Source organism: Sinocyclocheilus rhinocerous, unplaced genomic scaffold (assembly GCF_001515625.1).
Source record: "Sinocyclocheilus rhinocerous isolate Xijiao unplaced genomic scaffold, SAMN03320098_v1.1 scaffold1542, whole genome shotgun sequence".
Classification (NCBI taxonomy): domain Eukaryota; kingdom Metazoa; phylum Chordata; class Actinopteri; order Cypriniformes; family Cyprinidae; genus Sinocyclocheilus; species Sinocyclocheilus rhinocerous.
The window spans coordinates 225,664-242,354 of record NW_015666540.1 but is presented as its reverse complement, the minus strand read 5'-3'; the positions used below and the strand labels follow the sequence as shown (position 1 = coordinate 242,354).

The 16,691-nt window shown below is 36.2% G+C and overlaps 1 protein-coding gene across 1 annotated transcript in view; it reads right to left on the bottom strand.

The window, feature by feature from the left end:
* LOC107732646 (uronyl 2-sulfotransferase-like) overlaps positions 1 to 16,691 on the bottom strand; it is a 52,437-nt gene that overhangs the window by 16,456 nt on the left and 19,290 nt on the right. Inside the window, exon 2 of the mRNA XM_016544048.1 lies at positions 1,865 to 1,908. Coding sequence (XP_016399534.1) covers positions 1,865 to 1,908 — 44 coding nt within the window. The remainder of the gene's footprint in view (positions 1 to 1,864; positions 1,909 to 16,691) is intronic.

Genomic DNA, 16,691 nt, shown 5'->3' with positions numbered 1-16,691 from the left:
TGATTTATACACATGCACACATTGAACTGGACTTTGATTACATTACTTTCAAATTCAGGAAGTTATATTTTCCAACTGTTTTAGTCTTAGCTGTAAAATTTTATATATACATTTTTTATATATACACATGTGGTTTCAACCACATTCTTGTGCACATCTGTCTCTAGGGTGAGACATCTTTTAAATGTTTTGTTATTATCACTTGTGAGGTGATTCTGTCTATATATACACACACACATATAAAGTATATACACACACACACTCTGCAATGCATACACACTCACAAATCCATTGTTACTCCAAGTCTAGCTTGTTTAGAGAAGATCCTATAAAATATAATACTACAAAACTTTCCCTTTGACATTGCTAAACACTTTCTAAAACAATTTGCTATGATTGTCAGAAATTGTTTTAACAAACCAGATGGTGTATTTACAGCACTGCTCACGTGAGGCAGGATATTACATAAATTGTAAATAAAAATTTATTTTACAGTGGCATTGAGGTCTCTCGAGTGTTTATTCAATACAGGAAATGTCAGAACTTCCCTCTAGTTAGAAACAATAAAACATTGTTTGTACAGTTTACATTTGTACAGAGCTATAGCTAAAATTCACAAGAGTATTTTTATGGGTGGACCCTCCTCTCCAGCTCTCTTCTGGACTCTTCTGTCATATGCGTGTGCACTTGCACAGTTCTCAATACAGTCAATGAATAATTTCAGCATTCCAGAGTCTCTGAATCATTTGAACCCATTTCATAGAAAAGACACAAAAAACAAAGAGATGGAAAATAGCACATGTAGTGCAGAGAAGATATTCTCCACAGATATTTTTAACCACAAAACACTGATTATAACACTGATTACAATCACAGTGATAAATAATTTAAAATCTACAAGGAATTTAAACCGAGTGAGTTTTGCACATGTAACAAGTGCTTCAAGACTCTCATCTTAAAACAACTGTGTCCTATAACACATCTAATGACTAGTTTTTCAACAAGTCTCTATAAAAACCATAGACAAACCACAGTGATGGCTTCAACCCTACTATTAAGAAGCAGTTTCATCATTCATCCTCTGAGTAAACCCAGCTGAAACTGTCACTGGGTTTAACCTCTTTTGCAGAGTGCGTGTAATGACACTCCTTGTAAATTAAGTTTGTTCTTTCCACTCATGCTATTTCACGCTTTCTCTCTCTAATCTGTGCATCAGCAAACAGAGCTGTCGTTCCTCTGTAGGAAGCGCTGATGAGATAAACTGTCATGAGTGTGTGTTGAGTTAACCCTTTGTTGACCCTGACAATTTTAAACATAAAAAAACTAAAATAATTTTTCTAAGTATTTTGGGGCTTTTAGTCCATGTCTGTTATATGCTAGCATACTCCAAAAGTTGATAAAATACAATAAAATAAATATTTTTTTTTTCTTCTTCCAGACAAATTGAGCAAAAAATTTTTATTTACGAATTTATTTTTAATTTAGCATGTTTTTACCAGGCAGTGATGTAGTCTACTGGCTATTAATAAAACTCTCTACAATTTGTACCACTTAAACTTCCTCTTTCATTAGCAAACACATCAACACAGGAAATAAAGCTGCAATCGTCAAACCATTTCATCGGATTGTTAAATGTGAATGTGTGAATGTGTGTGTGTGTGTGTGTGTGTGTGAGACCTTCCATTACTGTCAAATCTGAGGAAATAAGTCTACAATAAACACTAAGTCTTGAAATGATTTCCTCTAGTGTGAGAAGGCCAAAATAACAGGACAATTGAAGACAGGGATATTTTGTGAAGTACATTTGGAATTGGAGGAAAACAAGAGACAGAAAACAAGTTCGATATTGCAAAAAACAACTTACCCTTGGTGTAGGAGGCCCGTGGTCGTCAACAAAAGTGGATTCTCCTGTGAAAAGAAAATTGAGTGTCAGAGTGAGCTGCTTACATAAAACATCTGTTATTTAGGAAATCATAAGCTTAGAGAGCAATGTAGACAAAACAAAATGTTTTAGTGCATTCAGTGAAAAACTGTATTTTGAAATAGAGCAGATTCAGCAGCTGAGATGTATCAGCACTGGAAATACGCATGGGAGCTAGATGACATCCGCTATGAGGGTTTTGAGAGAGAAACGGTCTCTTAATGCAACTCCTTCTGTGGTACAGTAGTGGCTAAAAAGGAGGAGAGACATTCTTTCATCTCAAACAAGGGTCTTCTTTTTAACCTCCACTCCAGATGGCACGCTGGAATCAGTGCTGTGCTTCCTGTGTTAAATGGATAGTTCACCCAGAAACTAAAATTGTCATCATTTACTCACACTCATGTTGTTCCAAACCGTTATGGGTTTTTTCTTCTATTGAATATAAAAGAAGATATTTTGAAGAATGTGGGCAACCAAACATTTGTTGGTCCCCATTGACTTCAATAGTGTGAAAAATGGGGACCAGAAACTGTTTGGTTACCCAGATTCTTCAAAATATCTTTTTTTATGTTCAGCAGAGGAAAGCAATTCCTACAGGTTTGGAACAACTTGAGGGTGAGTAAATAATGACAGAATTTTGATTTCTGGGTGAACTATCCATTTAAATGGAAAGTTCATCCAAAACATGATAATTCATCATTTACTCACCCTCATGTCTTTTAAAACCTGTATGACTTACTTTCTTTGGAACACAAAATCAAATATTTTTTGCAGAATGTGAAAGCTGCTCTGTACCATGCAATGAAAGTGAATAGTGGCCACAGCTGTCAAGCTAGATTTTTAGTGAATTAACTACATTTTGGTCTGTTTCTCACACAAAATATCGTATGGCTTTCGAAGACTTAAAGAATATAGTGCATAAGTCACATGGACTTGGCTTTTATGGTGCTTTTATGCCTTTTTGGAGCTGGTCCCCATTCACTTTTATTGTGTTGAATAGAACAACTCCGAAAGCTACACATTTCCTTTTGTGTTTCAAGCAAAAAAGGCAGTCATGGAATGATATGAGGGTGAGTAAATTATGACAGTATTTTCATTTGCACATTAAGGTGCACTGCTATCTGTTGTGCACTGGCTGTGTCTGTCTGCTGAATAAATAACATACCCAGCAACACAGAGCTGCTATACTTCTCAGCCTATCTTCAACTTTCTCAGTATGAGGGTGAGTAAAAAATGAGATATTCATAGACAAAGATCGATGCGTTCTCTTCTCATCCTCGGAGTAAGAATTCATAAATCATAAATAGTTTCGGCACAGATAAATCACAACTGAACGGAAGGTGATATGCAGAACACGAATGGTGTCCGCAATGTAACATCTTTCAATATGTGCCACACTATATGCATGTATAAGTAAAAATGCTCTTCTAAAGCATAATTCTTGTGTTTACTAAATTATATAAACTACCATTTAAAGTTTGGGGTCGGTACGTTTCTTAAATGTTTTTAAAAGAAGTCTAACTTTTTGATCAAAAATACAGTAAAAATATTGTGAAATATAATTACGATCTAAAACAACTTTTAATGCATTTAATAATTTTAAAATGTAATTTATTCCTGTCATGGCAAAGATGAATTTTCAGCAGCCATTACTGTCACATGATCCTTCAGAAATCATCCTAATATGTTGACTTGGTGCTCAAATAACACTTCTATATGTATTATTACCGATGTTAAAAACAGCTGAGCTGCTCAATATTTTTTGTAGAAACAATGATATTTTTTTTTCAGGATTCTTTGATTAGATAAAAAAAAACATTTATTTGAATTAGAAAGTGTGTAATATGACAAAATGTCTTTATTGTTTGATACCAAAACTCTGACCCCAAATCGAGGTCAAGGGGATCTAAATAGATCCTGTATAACATATCTCAGTTTCTCTGTAATCCATTAGAAGACCTCATGTTCCTGTTTTAGTGGCTGCTGTCAGCACGGAGATCTTGTTAATGGGGCCATATGTCTTCTTAAACATGCACACTATGTACACTATACTCATGTGGACTCATATGCTGCGGAGTGACACACAAGCTTGATTCAGTCCACTCATCCAGTCAGTGCATTTTTAAAGAGTTTTTATGGTAAGTTTCTTTCAAATGGTTTGAAATAAAACATCTGAAACCAAAAGAAAATAAACATGTGGTGAGTTTACTATCTTGTACCATTTTCCAGACTAAGTGAAGGATTAGTTGATAGTAACAAAATATAAAGACAAAAGTGTTACAATTTCAGCATTTCAATGTTCAACTGAAGTCCATTCTATACTGCTGTTAAAATTGCCCATTTAGGCCTCAGTATGACCTTGTCCTAAAATGTACTTGTCAGGACCATCAGGATTACACAGTTTGTGGGGGCTTGCTCAATTATCCACTGAAAGCCCCATTGCCCTGCTCACCCCCCACGACGGCACCCTCTGTCCAGGCTTTGGTCTGCATCTCACTTCATCTGATACTGGACCTTCATAACCCCTCAGAGCCAATTAGCACCTCCACTAACTACCCGTCCCGGCTGCAGTCCTCTGGGGTCAGATTCCCAGACTCCAGGAGAGTCATTCAGGTCGCCAGGCTTGGAAATAATTGGAGACTAAAGCAGTAGAAATGCAAAAATGTACAGACAGAGGACTTCTGCAATGATTAAAGTGGGCCAGTTGCATGAAACAGAGAGTGGGCGAAGGCTGGAAAGAAATCAAACAGCTGTAAATTTCTGTCAACTTTGTTCATGGGTTGTGTTGTAGCCGATTCAATGTTTGCTTTGGTTATGAGAGGATCATTAATAACCTATAATTACGACACAAAAAGTCATAATGACACTGATGGAAAAAGCCACTAACTTGGCATAGTCCCCAGCAGGAACATATGAAAATAAAATCAATCGTTTCACATAAAAGTAGCCTTTTTTGGCTTTCATAATGCAAAACATTCTCTGAAATGGAATTTTCTCTACGCATCTGGCTTGGCTTAGGAATGCTGTTGTTTGTGTCGGAATGCCATAAACGTATTCTTTCGGCATGTAATGTTTAATTTGAGTTATGAAACTGGTGGCTCTGTAAAGTATGGTTTAGAGATGAGGAGAGCCAGAAATACTCCAGAGACGAAAGCAGGAAGCCGCACAGGATCGACGTCTCGGTTGTGAGGTACTGTGAAACACAAAAGCAGTTGGCTACAGTCTCATTTTCAGATCACATCCTGCAATAATCTGTGACCACAGGTAGAACATTCTTGAGACCTTTGAGCACTGAAGGACATTCTGAACACGACGATTAAAGCAAAAAACATCTGGCACTGGCTCAGCATTCTTGTGAACTCAAAAGCTGATTTGATCTGATTTTAGGGAACAAGCAAGCCAACCATCCAAAGCAAACAATGTCAGTGTGAACCTGTTGTCGATTGATGGCCCTCAATGAAATAAATGTGTTGACTTCCATAAAATAGACGTAATATATATTTTCTTCACTCAGATGTGCATGCCGCAAAATTTCACAAAACCATATTGTCATACTAATGGATTGCCCTCACAACTATATGGAAATTGGGCAAAAAATACTAAAATCTTTCTACATAAAGTGCTCTGATGTTCATATTAAAACATTGAAAAAAGGCGCGATAATGGTATTTCATAATTCACAAAATAATACCTACACAACCTCTCTCACAACATACCTGCATTCAGATTAATAAATGCTAAAGATAATACAAAACTCACCTGCGGTCTGTAAGTGACAGCAAAATTGTAATATCTATTTCTAACCCATTTCTAAATTTATTGCTGTATTTAGAGTTTATTTGGTGTCATCTTTAAGTTAGACGCCATTATAATCAGAATTTCCTATACTTTTTGCTTGAAATTAAATGGAATTTAAAGTACTTTCATTTCAATAACCAATGTTGCCCAAATTCAAATTTTTCAATAAAAACTTACTTAAATTGCTCTTAAACTCATCAAAACTTTGATACAGCTGATGTATTCAAGCTTGAGCAAGCTTGAAAAATGTAGATTAAAAAAATAGCTAAATAATATAAATAAGAGTCATCATAGTGATTTGATTATTAACAGGATTTAACAGTTTCCATCCCAAATTAGCTCCAGGTACTTGCTTCAGTCCATAACTGCCAGAACATGTCTGAACTAAGACCTTATAAAAGTCTCAACTGATCTCATTGTCTTACACCTGCACCGTACTCAATGAAGTAAGTGCTTTAGTGAGTGTGTGACAGACAGGCTGACAGCACACTTATGTACTCTCACACTCCTGCTGGTGTGTAGGCAGCACTAACACCACTGAGACAAGAACATATGGCTGAGGGTTAGAGGGTCCTGAAATAATGACATCAGTCTGGTTAAACACACCCTGTTTAAATAACATCAGAGACTTCTTTTTTTATTTCAGACACCATCATATTCCACTCCCCCCATGGCATAAAGCAGCGTGCATGTTTCTCATTCTGTGTGGTGACACGAGTGCTTCTAGCCATATGTGGTCGGACTTCACTCAACCCTTTGATTTAGCATGTAGGAGTGGCCCGAAATTAAGCCCATCAGTCTAATGACAGTGGGGGGTTTAAGAGTCTCCACCCAGGACTGTTATTCTATAGGTCTGACCATGTTACTACCTGCCAAATGTGGTAGACATGATGGACATCTGCTTTCCTTTTTTATAAATAATTGCTACGTTTTGTTGTTTTAGGAACCGTCACAGAGTGAGGTCTAAGTCCTTGAAGGAGTCTAGAAAGCTGTGTCAGGATTTATAAGGTGGCTTGCATCTAATGTTAGCATGGGCATGACTGGTTCAACCTCTTATGATTAATTTGTGAGGCTTTGATTTAAAAAGTACACCACATTTATGCCACACATAACATCATTTGTAGTGTCCAGTGCTCCCCACACAATGACCAGGAGATCTTTGCAGTTCATTGCACGCCGAATATTAATTTGAGCAGTTGTTCAGCATTTTTGTGGAAAGCTTTGTACATTGTATAGGATTTTTTTTTTAAATGTAAAGTTTATAGAAATCTGTTGTAACAATGTGAATATCTTTGCTGTCATTTTATACTGTCACCTTTAATAAGGAGCACAACTGCTTTTAACATATAATAATAATAACAATAATTTTTTCTTGAGCACCAAATATGCATATTAGAATGATTTCTGAAGGATCACATGACTGAAGACTGGAGTAATGGCTGCTGAAAAAATACATTTTAATTACATTTTAAAATACATTAAAATAAAATAAAAATCATTTATTTTGTATTGTAATATATATATATATATATCAGAAAGGCGGGGCATAGAGGAGAAACAATAATGAACAGTATGTGGAAAATAATGTGTTTTTTTTACCTTAAACCGCATAAACACATTTCATTACACCAAATACTGTTCTTTTTAGCAGCATCATATGACCCCTTTAATACATTTTGTCTAAGTGGAAACTACTAAATTTAAAAATAATGACCATTGCAATGAAAATAAAAATGATTTGAATAATTTATAATATGCATCCGTCTTTTCTGTAACCAGTGGTCATGATAAATGTCAAACAACTGCATCTCATATAAGAGGAGGTAAAACGAAGTCACACACATTTTCTAGATCTAAACCACCACTAATCAGAAATTGAATCAGAACTAGTTCAAAAGGAAATGTTGTATGACAAAGAATAAGATCTTATTCAAGCTCATGATGTTACATTTACTCTGTTTGCTTTTACGGAAAACATGAAACCCAAACATATTAACAAAAGCCATAAGTACAACCAGAAAGAAATTGGCTGCTCGGTATAAGGTTACATTTCTCAGATGGTTCATGAAAAATTCATCCAGTGAGGATAACAGAAAGTAGGTAGGGGTCAGGAACAATTCAGGAGCATCTGGTTTTCATGTGCGTTATTTCCTGTGAACTGGCTAGTGGCTATACTGTACATACCTCTGCTCACCTGCTCTGGCCTTGGCCTTGCCTTACAGGATATGTGCAGCGCTGTGGCCACATAAATTGACCTGTGTTTTTTCCCATGCTTGCCTACAAAAGAAGCCACATGAAACCATTTACAACTAGACCACTAATCAGGGACTTTATGATTTGCTTAAGTGCAATCTAGGAATATCAAAAACTCTGGATTTTATGACTTTTTCTGGACATATAGTATTTGCAAGTAGCTAAAATCTTAAATGACAGATCATCAATTTATACATTCCCTGGCAAACGAAATCATGACCTTGTGTATCCAAACCCCACGCTTTACTGTACAGAAATGCTAAATGCATGAAATGAAACTGCAAATGTAAAATTTTACTAAATTTTGCATTGTGACAAATCTACGCTTTTGCTCGTGTCACTCTTGAAATCAACTGAATTTTTAAATCGGACTTCCTCTTCACAGTCATCCCCAAAGGTGCCATTCAAAAGATAAACTGTGGCGGACCCCTGTGAATACAGCACTGAATTGTAGCTTCAAACTCTTTCGTCTGCTCCTAATGACAGGAAATATGCTAAATAAACTGTCCGAAGGGAGATCCCATTCAGTTTTTCTGCAGATTTCCTCTAAAGCAGACGTTTTTTATTTTTATTACTTTGCAAAATAGCAACATTTGTAGCAAGTCATCGAATCCAAACACTATCATATGTTTTTCTCATCATTGGCGCCCACACAGAACTCGTTTCTGGGGTTGGCCAAGTGCATCTGAGCAGCACCTGGGATAAACCAGGAACAGCCTGTTAAAAATGGCCTACTCAAATGTGACCTTTGACCTCTAATGCACATACATCTACAACTAACATATTGGCAGAAAACAAAAATACAATAAATAATTTAATCAAGTAAGACAGTATTTCATAAGCACAGGTGCAACTCAAGGTTACTACCAAAAACCAGTGTATGAAACCTTAATACACTCTGACTGGAGCCTGGAGCCACAATGACATTAACACAAATGGCCGACACACATGCTAGTGCACTTACGCACATGCACGTGGCTTACTAAGTAAAACCCAAAGGAAATTACCATGGGATTTGAGTAAGCACTGGAGTATACCGAGTGCCAACAGTTGTAAGTTTCCTCAACTGTGAATGAAATGGATCCATCCCCATAGACTCACAGTCACTTTTACCAGGGCTGCTCCGGTCTTCAGTGTAATGTACAGCGGTACACATGTACAAAACAAGCTTGTGACATCCATAAACCACAAGGTTAAGAGAGCATCAGTAGCAAGGCGAAAACATAACACATGATGGCAGAAGAAGCTGCAGGGTCTTTACTTTCCTAAGCAACAAGACACACAGAAACCCAGTTGGGTTGTTAACTCTGAGGTATTTTCATTTCAGCAAGTATACTGACTGTAAAAGGGAGGGTGTGGCATTTATGCCTTTAAATGTGTCTTTAAATACATCTCCCTATAGCCAATGCAGCCACAACTTACAATGTACTGCCACACACAGAGCAATGTTTGGTCACAATAGTGAACTACCGGTAGTTGTCTAATAGTAAGCTAAATTATTTCATAAGATGCAAGAATGTCTTCTATAAACATCTCTTAAGAAATGCATCCATTCATGTTCAGGTACACATACCTAGTCTACTCTTCACAGTTTCCCACAGTTTTGGGAGGCATGGCAGACCCATATGGAATTGGCCATACATGTGCTGGAATCTGTGTATGTCAAACAGAGCCGTCAGCGCATTAAAAATCTCACTGGAGTCCCGACAAAAACACGAAGAGGCCATTCATACATCAAGCAAACCTGTCAGCACTAGAAATTGTGAAGTGATCCCGCAGGTCAACTGGGGTAGTTGTTTATACTTTGTGTAATGCATATTTTCAGCCCAGTATTGAACCCGGCATTGAGTTTGGACAGCTTTACTTACAAAATAACCTCTGATTGCTTGGTAAATGTAATGGTACTGGGATTCATAAGACAGCAGCAATGGCTTCAATCTCAATTTCCTGGTACTCAAAACATGATGCAGTTCCAAGTCTAGCTGACAAGATCCTGAAGATGGAGAGAGAGAGTGACACAGCAGCTCTGCCTCATTGTCATGATGAATGAGTCTTCGCTCATAAAGCCAGGACACATGTGGTGGTGATCTGAATCTCTGTCACGTGCAGCCCAAAATCCCCTTAGTAAGTGCTTTAACTCTGAGCTCTGAAACATGAATTTTCTTTATCTTAATTATGTCCTGTTGTCATTAACATAATGCATAATTATCAGATGTTTAACGGCAACACTTACTATAAAGAGCTACTGCTACGTCTGACGCATCTGTATCCGTTTATGTTGAAAATTTTGTGTTTGTCTATGGAGCAGATCGAAATAGTGTTAAACATTGGTTTTGCTACTATAGATTTATCATCATATGGGGAACTTCTACCCTGTAGCTATAGTGGCCTGTGGAGAGACTATACATGATTCAAATCCTTTTACAATGTGGCCAGTTGCAGTTCAGAGGATGTGAGGTGTTCCATGGGATACATATATTTAGCACGTATGAATTGTTGCCTATATTTTGAATTACGGTTGTCCGCTGTAACTTACTGTGCACAGGATGTGCTATGATGTTACACAGGGTTTAGTTGAAGTCTCTGATCTCTTTGACATTTTTTTAAAATACTTCTGAAAAAGCCATTTGTGCTTATAAATACCATGTTCCGCTCTTAAAATGACAGTTCATTATGTGTCATTGCAGCTGGTGAGCTTGTGCTTGCATCACAATGTTTGGTTGCAGAACGAAACTAAAAAATACAGTAGCAATGATTAAGGTTTTTAGATATATTAAATTTAGAGCAAACAAAAAAGGCATATTTCTGATATATAATGTTGAAATACCAACCTACTGAAGTGCTAAAATCTGTTTTTTACCTTTATAATACACTGACAACCACCAAAAAACAGGTGGTTATCATAAAGCCACATCAATCAAAGCTCATCACAAGTAGCTTTACCACAAGCTGAGGTAAAAAACTAATACAGAAAGTGCACACAATGTCATGCACACAAACACCATTATAACCACACATGACACTAAAATAATGCAATAAACATTAATTTAACAACATAAGATGTAACATAAAATTAATATACATAGCTGATAAGAAAAAACTTAGAAACAGGTTTTCACATTAGCATTTTTACCATTAAAATTACAATCATTTTTTACAGTGTGGTTATCAACCATAAAATGAATCTAATTATAGGCTTATTTATATTCAATAGATTTTTAATATTGGTGCATCCTTTAAAAAAATGTTTACAGTGACTTCATGACCCAAAGCAGAGAGTCAACTGTTCATTTAAGAAATGATGCTATCCTAGCAGAAGTATAAAATTATGCACCCTTCACTGAAACATACTGCTTAATGTGTGTGCAGTATATAAACATAATCAAACAAAAGTTTACGCATAATTACATGGTGCAATATGGCTTGGCTTTGATTTGTGTTTAAACCTCTCTAGTAAGTAAATAACATTTAACAAAACTACGAGTTGTGCTTCAGAAAATGCACTCGTACATATCCAAACCCAGTGTCACTGTCACTGCACTGTAGAGTGGCCTAAAAAACAGACTTTGATTGAAAGCCACAGATACAGGCCAACAGGAGTAAACAGGAAATGTATGTGAGGAAGTCACCCGCTCTTGAGTATGCTTTCTCTCTCACTATCTCCCTCTCATATAGACACACACTTTCACAAAGACAGCCACAACCACTCCCTCCAGCTCTAAATAACATAGGCTGCACATGTGTATGTTTTCTTGCTCACTCTGCAATAGCAAATATCTTAGAATGAGTGAATACAATGAGGGCAACAACTAATGAAATTTTCCATACTGGAGGGCAACCAGACCCTCAGATACTGTATATATTAGAAATGATTAAAGGGGTCATATGATGCTGCTAAAAAGAACATTATTTTGTGTATTTGGTGTAATGAAATGTGTTTATGCAGTTTAAAGTAAAAAAAACACATTATTTTCCACATACTGTACATTATTGTTCCTCCTCTATGCCCCGCCTTTTTGAAACGTGCCGATTTTTACAAAGCGAAAGGAAAAATTTAAAATCGCATCATATGACCCCTTTAAGACAAGTATTTACTTAAATCCTCTAAACTGAGAGTATGAGCTCTAACCGAAACAAACCAAATCCATCTTAAATGTGTGGATGAGAACAGGAAATGTAAAAATTGGATGTACTTCCTGCTAAACGTTTTCCCATCACTCCCTCTTGGCCAAGCACTCAACTGCAAGAGTATGAACAGTAACGGATTAATTTAAATAATAGTATAATCAAGTTAAATATGTGAAGAACTTGAACTTTAATAAATATTGTTATTAAACATATTAAAATATTGTAGTTATTAAACTCCATATAAAACCATTATTTTATTCAATAAGTCATGAAGCTCAATAACACACGTAGTTCAAAAAAAGTGGGTACACTACATACATAAAGTTGTGATTAAGTATCAGTTTTATTTAAGTATCAACTTGCTCTCAGATGTTTCTCATAACAGACAGATAAAATAATAGATTCGACACAATTTGGAAATTGCTGACATATAGAAAGAATATAGAGCTTTAAAAAGTATCCAGATAGCAGAGCTCAGAAAAGTTAGTTTTGGAAGAAATATTTGAGCCCTTTTTGAAATATCTGAATTTTGTTAACAGTATTTGGTTTCTTTGCAAATCTGAATATAGGTTTGAGAAACTGTTCAGATCTCTTCTGAAACTCTAGAGGAGAAACTTGTGAGATTGTTAGAGTCTTTCTGAAAAAAAAAAAGTATCTGGGAAAAAAAGTATTGGCAGGAGACTTAAAAGTCTCCCTGTGGTGTCCATATATTCTATCAAGTCTATATTATAAGTCTTTTTTATGAGCCTGATATAGGAACCAAAGGTAACATTTGGAAAACAAACAAACATCCTAAAGCTTGGAAGTGACTAAGCTTGGAAGTGATGACACATCTTCAATGATGGCTATGCTCCTGGAAACTATGACATTAAAAAATACAACTTCATCTTCTTGAGTTTCCAGGAAGAATTGCATCATTACAAAAGATATCCAGTGTTATATCAGGGACTTCCTCAAACCATCTGAGTGCAAGTGCTGCTTACAACAACTGTGAAACTCTGAGATTATCTGCCATATTGTTATATAGTAATACAATACTGTATATATGACACAAACAAACAAACAATTGTACCTTGCATTTTGTCTCTGTATTGTAGCTGGAAATATACTACACTTCCCAATTCCATGAGGCAAATTCTAAAAGGTTCTGCAAGAATGTCCTTAATTGAAAATTAAATATGTTATGCTCAGCTCCAGATGTTCCAGATGAGCTACAGGGCTGTTTTATGTGGCAATAACTGACATCTCTCTCTAGGAAGAAAAAAAAAAGCCAAACCCTAAATAGAGCAAAAAACATGACTAAAGGCACATATACTGTGCTTGTGGAAAGCTGTTTGTAGGAAAGCCAAAGAGAAAAATGAGGAAACGGTTAATTAGAGGCAATAAGGAAAAGAAATTAAGAAACTACGAGGTCTATAATGCAATGACATTTATTATGCCACAACTTCTTAACTATAACATCATGCAATGCCATGTTACATGTTATTTCTAGTGAGTTTAATTCCAAACTAAATTTGCAAGGAGAGACACAAAAACAATGTACAGTGCTTTTACCACAGTCTCTCTCATTAGATGACAAGTCTAAAAACTCAGATCACTGAAAGAAATTAAAATTCATCATTAACATAAGTGGAACAGAAAGCCCTAGAATTCTGTCAAGTTTCAGGACACTAATGCTGTAGTACTGAAGTATGAACACTGCATCAAGACTTTTCATCACTCTGTGGTTATTATTAGAACTAAAGCATCACTACTTAATACTTTTTCTTACAAATCATTTTAAAAGTTGACCAATTTATGATGGTAAAATTAAACTGCTTACTGTATGCACTTTCTATTGTATCATTATGACATCTAGAACAGCTGGGAAATGCAGAACTACCTTTAAGGCAGTTCAAAGGAATTGTTGACCCATAAATTAAAATTCTGCAGTTCTCAAATCATACAGCGTTTGATGCAGCATGGACGTCAATAAATCACACCATTGACACTCGAGTGCTTGTCACCAAACACAAGTTATCATAGGATTTTTAACACACACACACTCATATATATATATATATATATATATATATATATATATTATTTACATAACAAAATTCATTCCGGTGACAGCAAAGCTGAATTTTCTACAGCCATTACTTCAGTTTTCAGGATACTTTCATAAATAAAAAGTTCAAAAGAAAAGCTTTTGTAACATTGGAAATGTCTTTACTGTCATTTAATCTATTAAATGTGTTTAATTAAATGTAAATATTTTAATTTCTTAAATTTTAAGAAAATTTAAAAATGACTCACTCCAATCTTTTGAATGTTACTATATAATACAATATAGTATAGGCTGTGTTAACTATTTTTATCCTGGTCATTGTAAGGAAAAGAGCAGTGCAAACATTCCTCAAAATACTGTTCTATAGATAAAATAACAGCATACAGGTTTAAAGCAATATAAGGGTGAGTAAATAATGAAAAAGGTCTGATTACTCAGACTGAGAATGTACTGATGTTCTATAGGAGAATCTCTTGAAGAAGAAGGGAATGAGAGCAGAAAGACAGAAATCACCTGGCAGAGGGAGAGCAGCCAGTGCCTGAACATGGATCAGGGAAATGGGGCTTGTCACATTACAGTGATGAATAAGGTGGTTCTGGTGCATGAGAAGACGGAGGATAAAACGTGTTGGTATCCATCACAACTTTTAATAATCATTTCTTTGTTTCCACAGAATATGGCGTAATGGAAACAGGTCCTTTACAATCTAGTGAATTCCTGTGATGAGACAGAAAATAATTAGTTGGCGTTTTTCTCTAAAATCCAGCAAATAAGTCACAGCCTCCTTGCCGTCTATACTTTATTACTAAGACAAAAACAAGAGAGAAGCAGGAAATAGAAGGATCAAGTGTAAAATACACTATTTATTCACATAAATGTCTGCAATGTCATAAATATCCTTTCAATCCATTTTCGTCTGTAACACAGGATTCTGCTTGACTCAGCATGTGTGTGTGTTGTGTGTCGGAGTACAGTCAGGCTAAGAAGCCAAAGGTGTTTACCTGGCCCCAGGATGGTGCAGTATGCAGTGTGTATTCATGTCTGCACGTTTGAGGTGGTTTAAAGGCTCAAGAGAGACGTCTGGGCTACAGACCAAGTCCTCCTCTTATGCTGACTGGCCGTCCCCCTGTAGCTGCAGCGGTCTGGCCGAGGAGATATGACCACTTAAACGGGAGTTTCCGGTCAGTCTAGGACAGGTGATCTCTTTCCATATTATGTTTTAGCACGGAGATCTGTTCCACAGTTAGATGTTTCATACACAACATTAAGCGTCTGACAGTGTTTGGTCAGGTTCACAGTGGTCTAATGCAAACCTTCACATGTTGCATGGAAGCTATGCTGTGGTTATGGATCAGAAGTCACAGCACTTTTTTTTTAAAGCCGTTTGAGATGGAAAGATATTTCAAGACGGACATTCGTATCGTAATTCGTGTTTAGTGGCTATGCTGAAAAGGTCTCTGGTTTCACCAGACACATTCTCCCTCTAAAACACTTGTGCTGGGGGACGACACACTGAAAAGACTGTACTACGCTGCCAGGAATGTCAGGAATGGTTTGTGAAAAACACACGCTAAGCAACACAGAAACACAGACTGCGACACAAACACACTCTCACATATGCATTCTCACACATACACAGCTGTTAAACTCAGAGAGACCAAAGAATTTACACTAACATGTATAGCATATCACACACACACTCAGATGCTATGCATCCAAACCCCCTTATTTGGGCTGGGTGGTGTTGGGTATAAATAGTGGAGTGGTGTTACGGTGAAGGGCAAGAGGCCACAGAACTCCACCCAACCAGTCTTTTAAAAATACATGCTCTCTCACTCTCTCTCTCTCTTTAACCAATGTGTGAACTTGAGGAGAGGGTTTGGGGGGTCTCACCACCCTAAAGCATGTCAAAACAAGATGTTGGGGGACAGAGAAAGTAGTATAGTCATAATATGATGCATTACCTGTAAATATGAAGACTTTCTAGCTCTGACTGATAATACTTTGTAATTTTGGCCACGCCTGAAATGGATCATACCATTAACAGTATCTGAACAGCTGAATTAAATATGCTATACAATTGGGCTCATTCAGGGACCAGCATTTTTTGCACAGATGAAGTAAGAACATAGTGTTTAAATGCAAAATAACATCTGCCCTCTTTAATGCTGTTAAACTGAATGCACAAAGTAAACATTAACAACAAGTATGCATGGTTTATGTGTCAAGCAATTGCATGTGAAAGTTCCATTCATTACTATAATAGTAGGTTGCGTCACTTTTGTTTTTTGGAATTGGACAATAGAAAGAAAAAAAAGCTTTATTTAATTATTATAAATGGAAATATTAAGACCATTAAATGTTCAGCAAAGCTTTAGGTGTTTTTAAATGTTTGCCATATATAATATATGTGACCCTGGACATAAAAAAAGTAATCTGAAAGCTGAATAAATAAGCTTTCCATTGATATTTGGCCGAGATACAACAATTTGAAAATCTGGAATCTGAGGGTGCAAAAAAATCTAAATATTGAGAAAATCG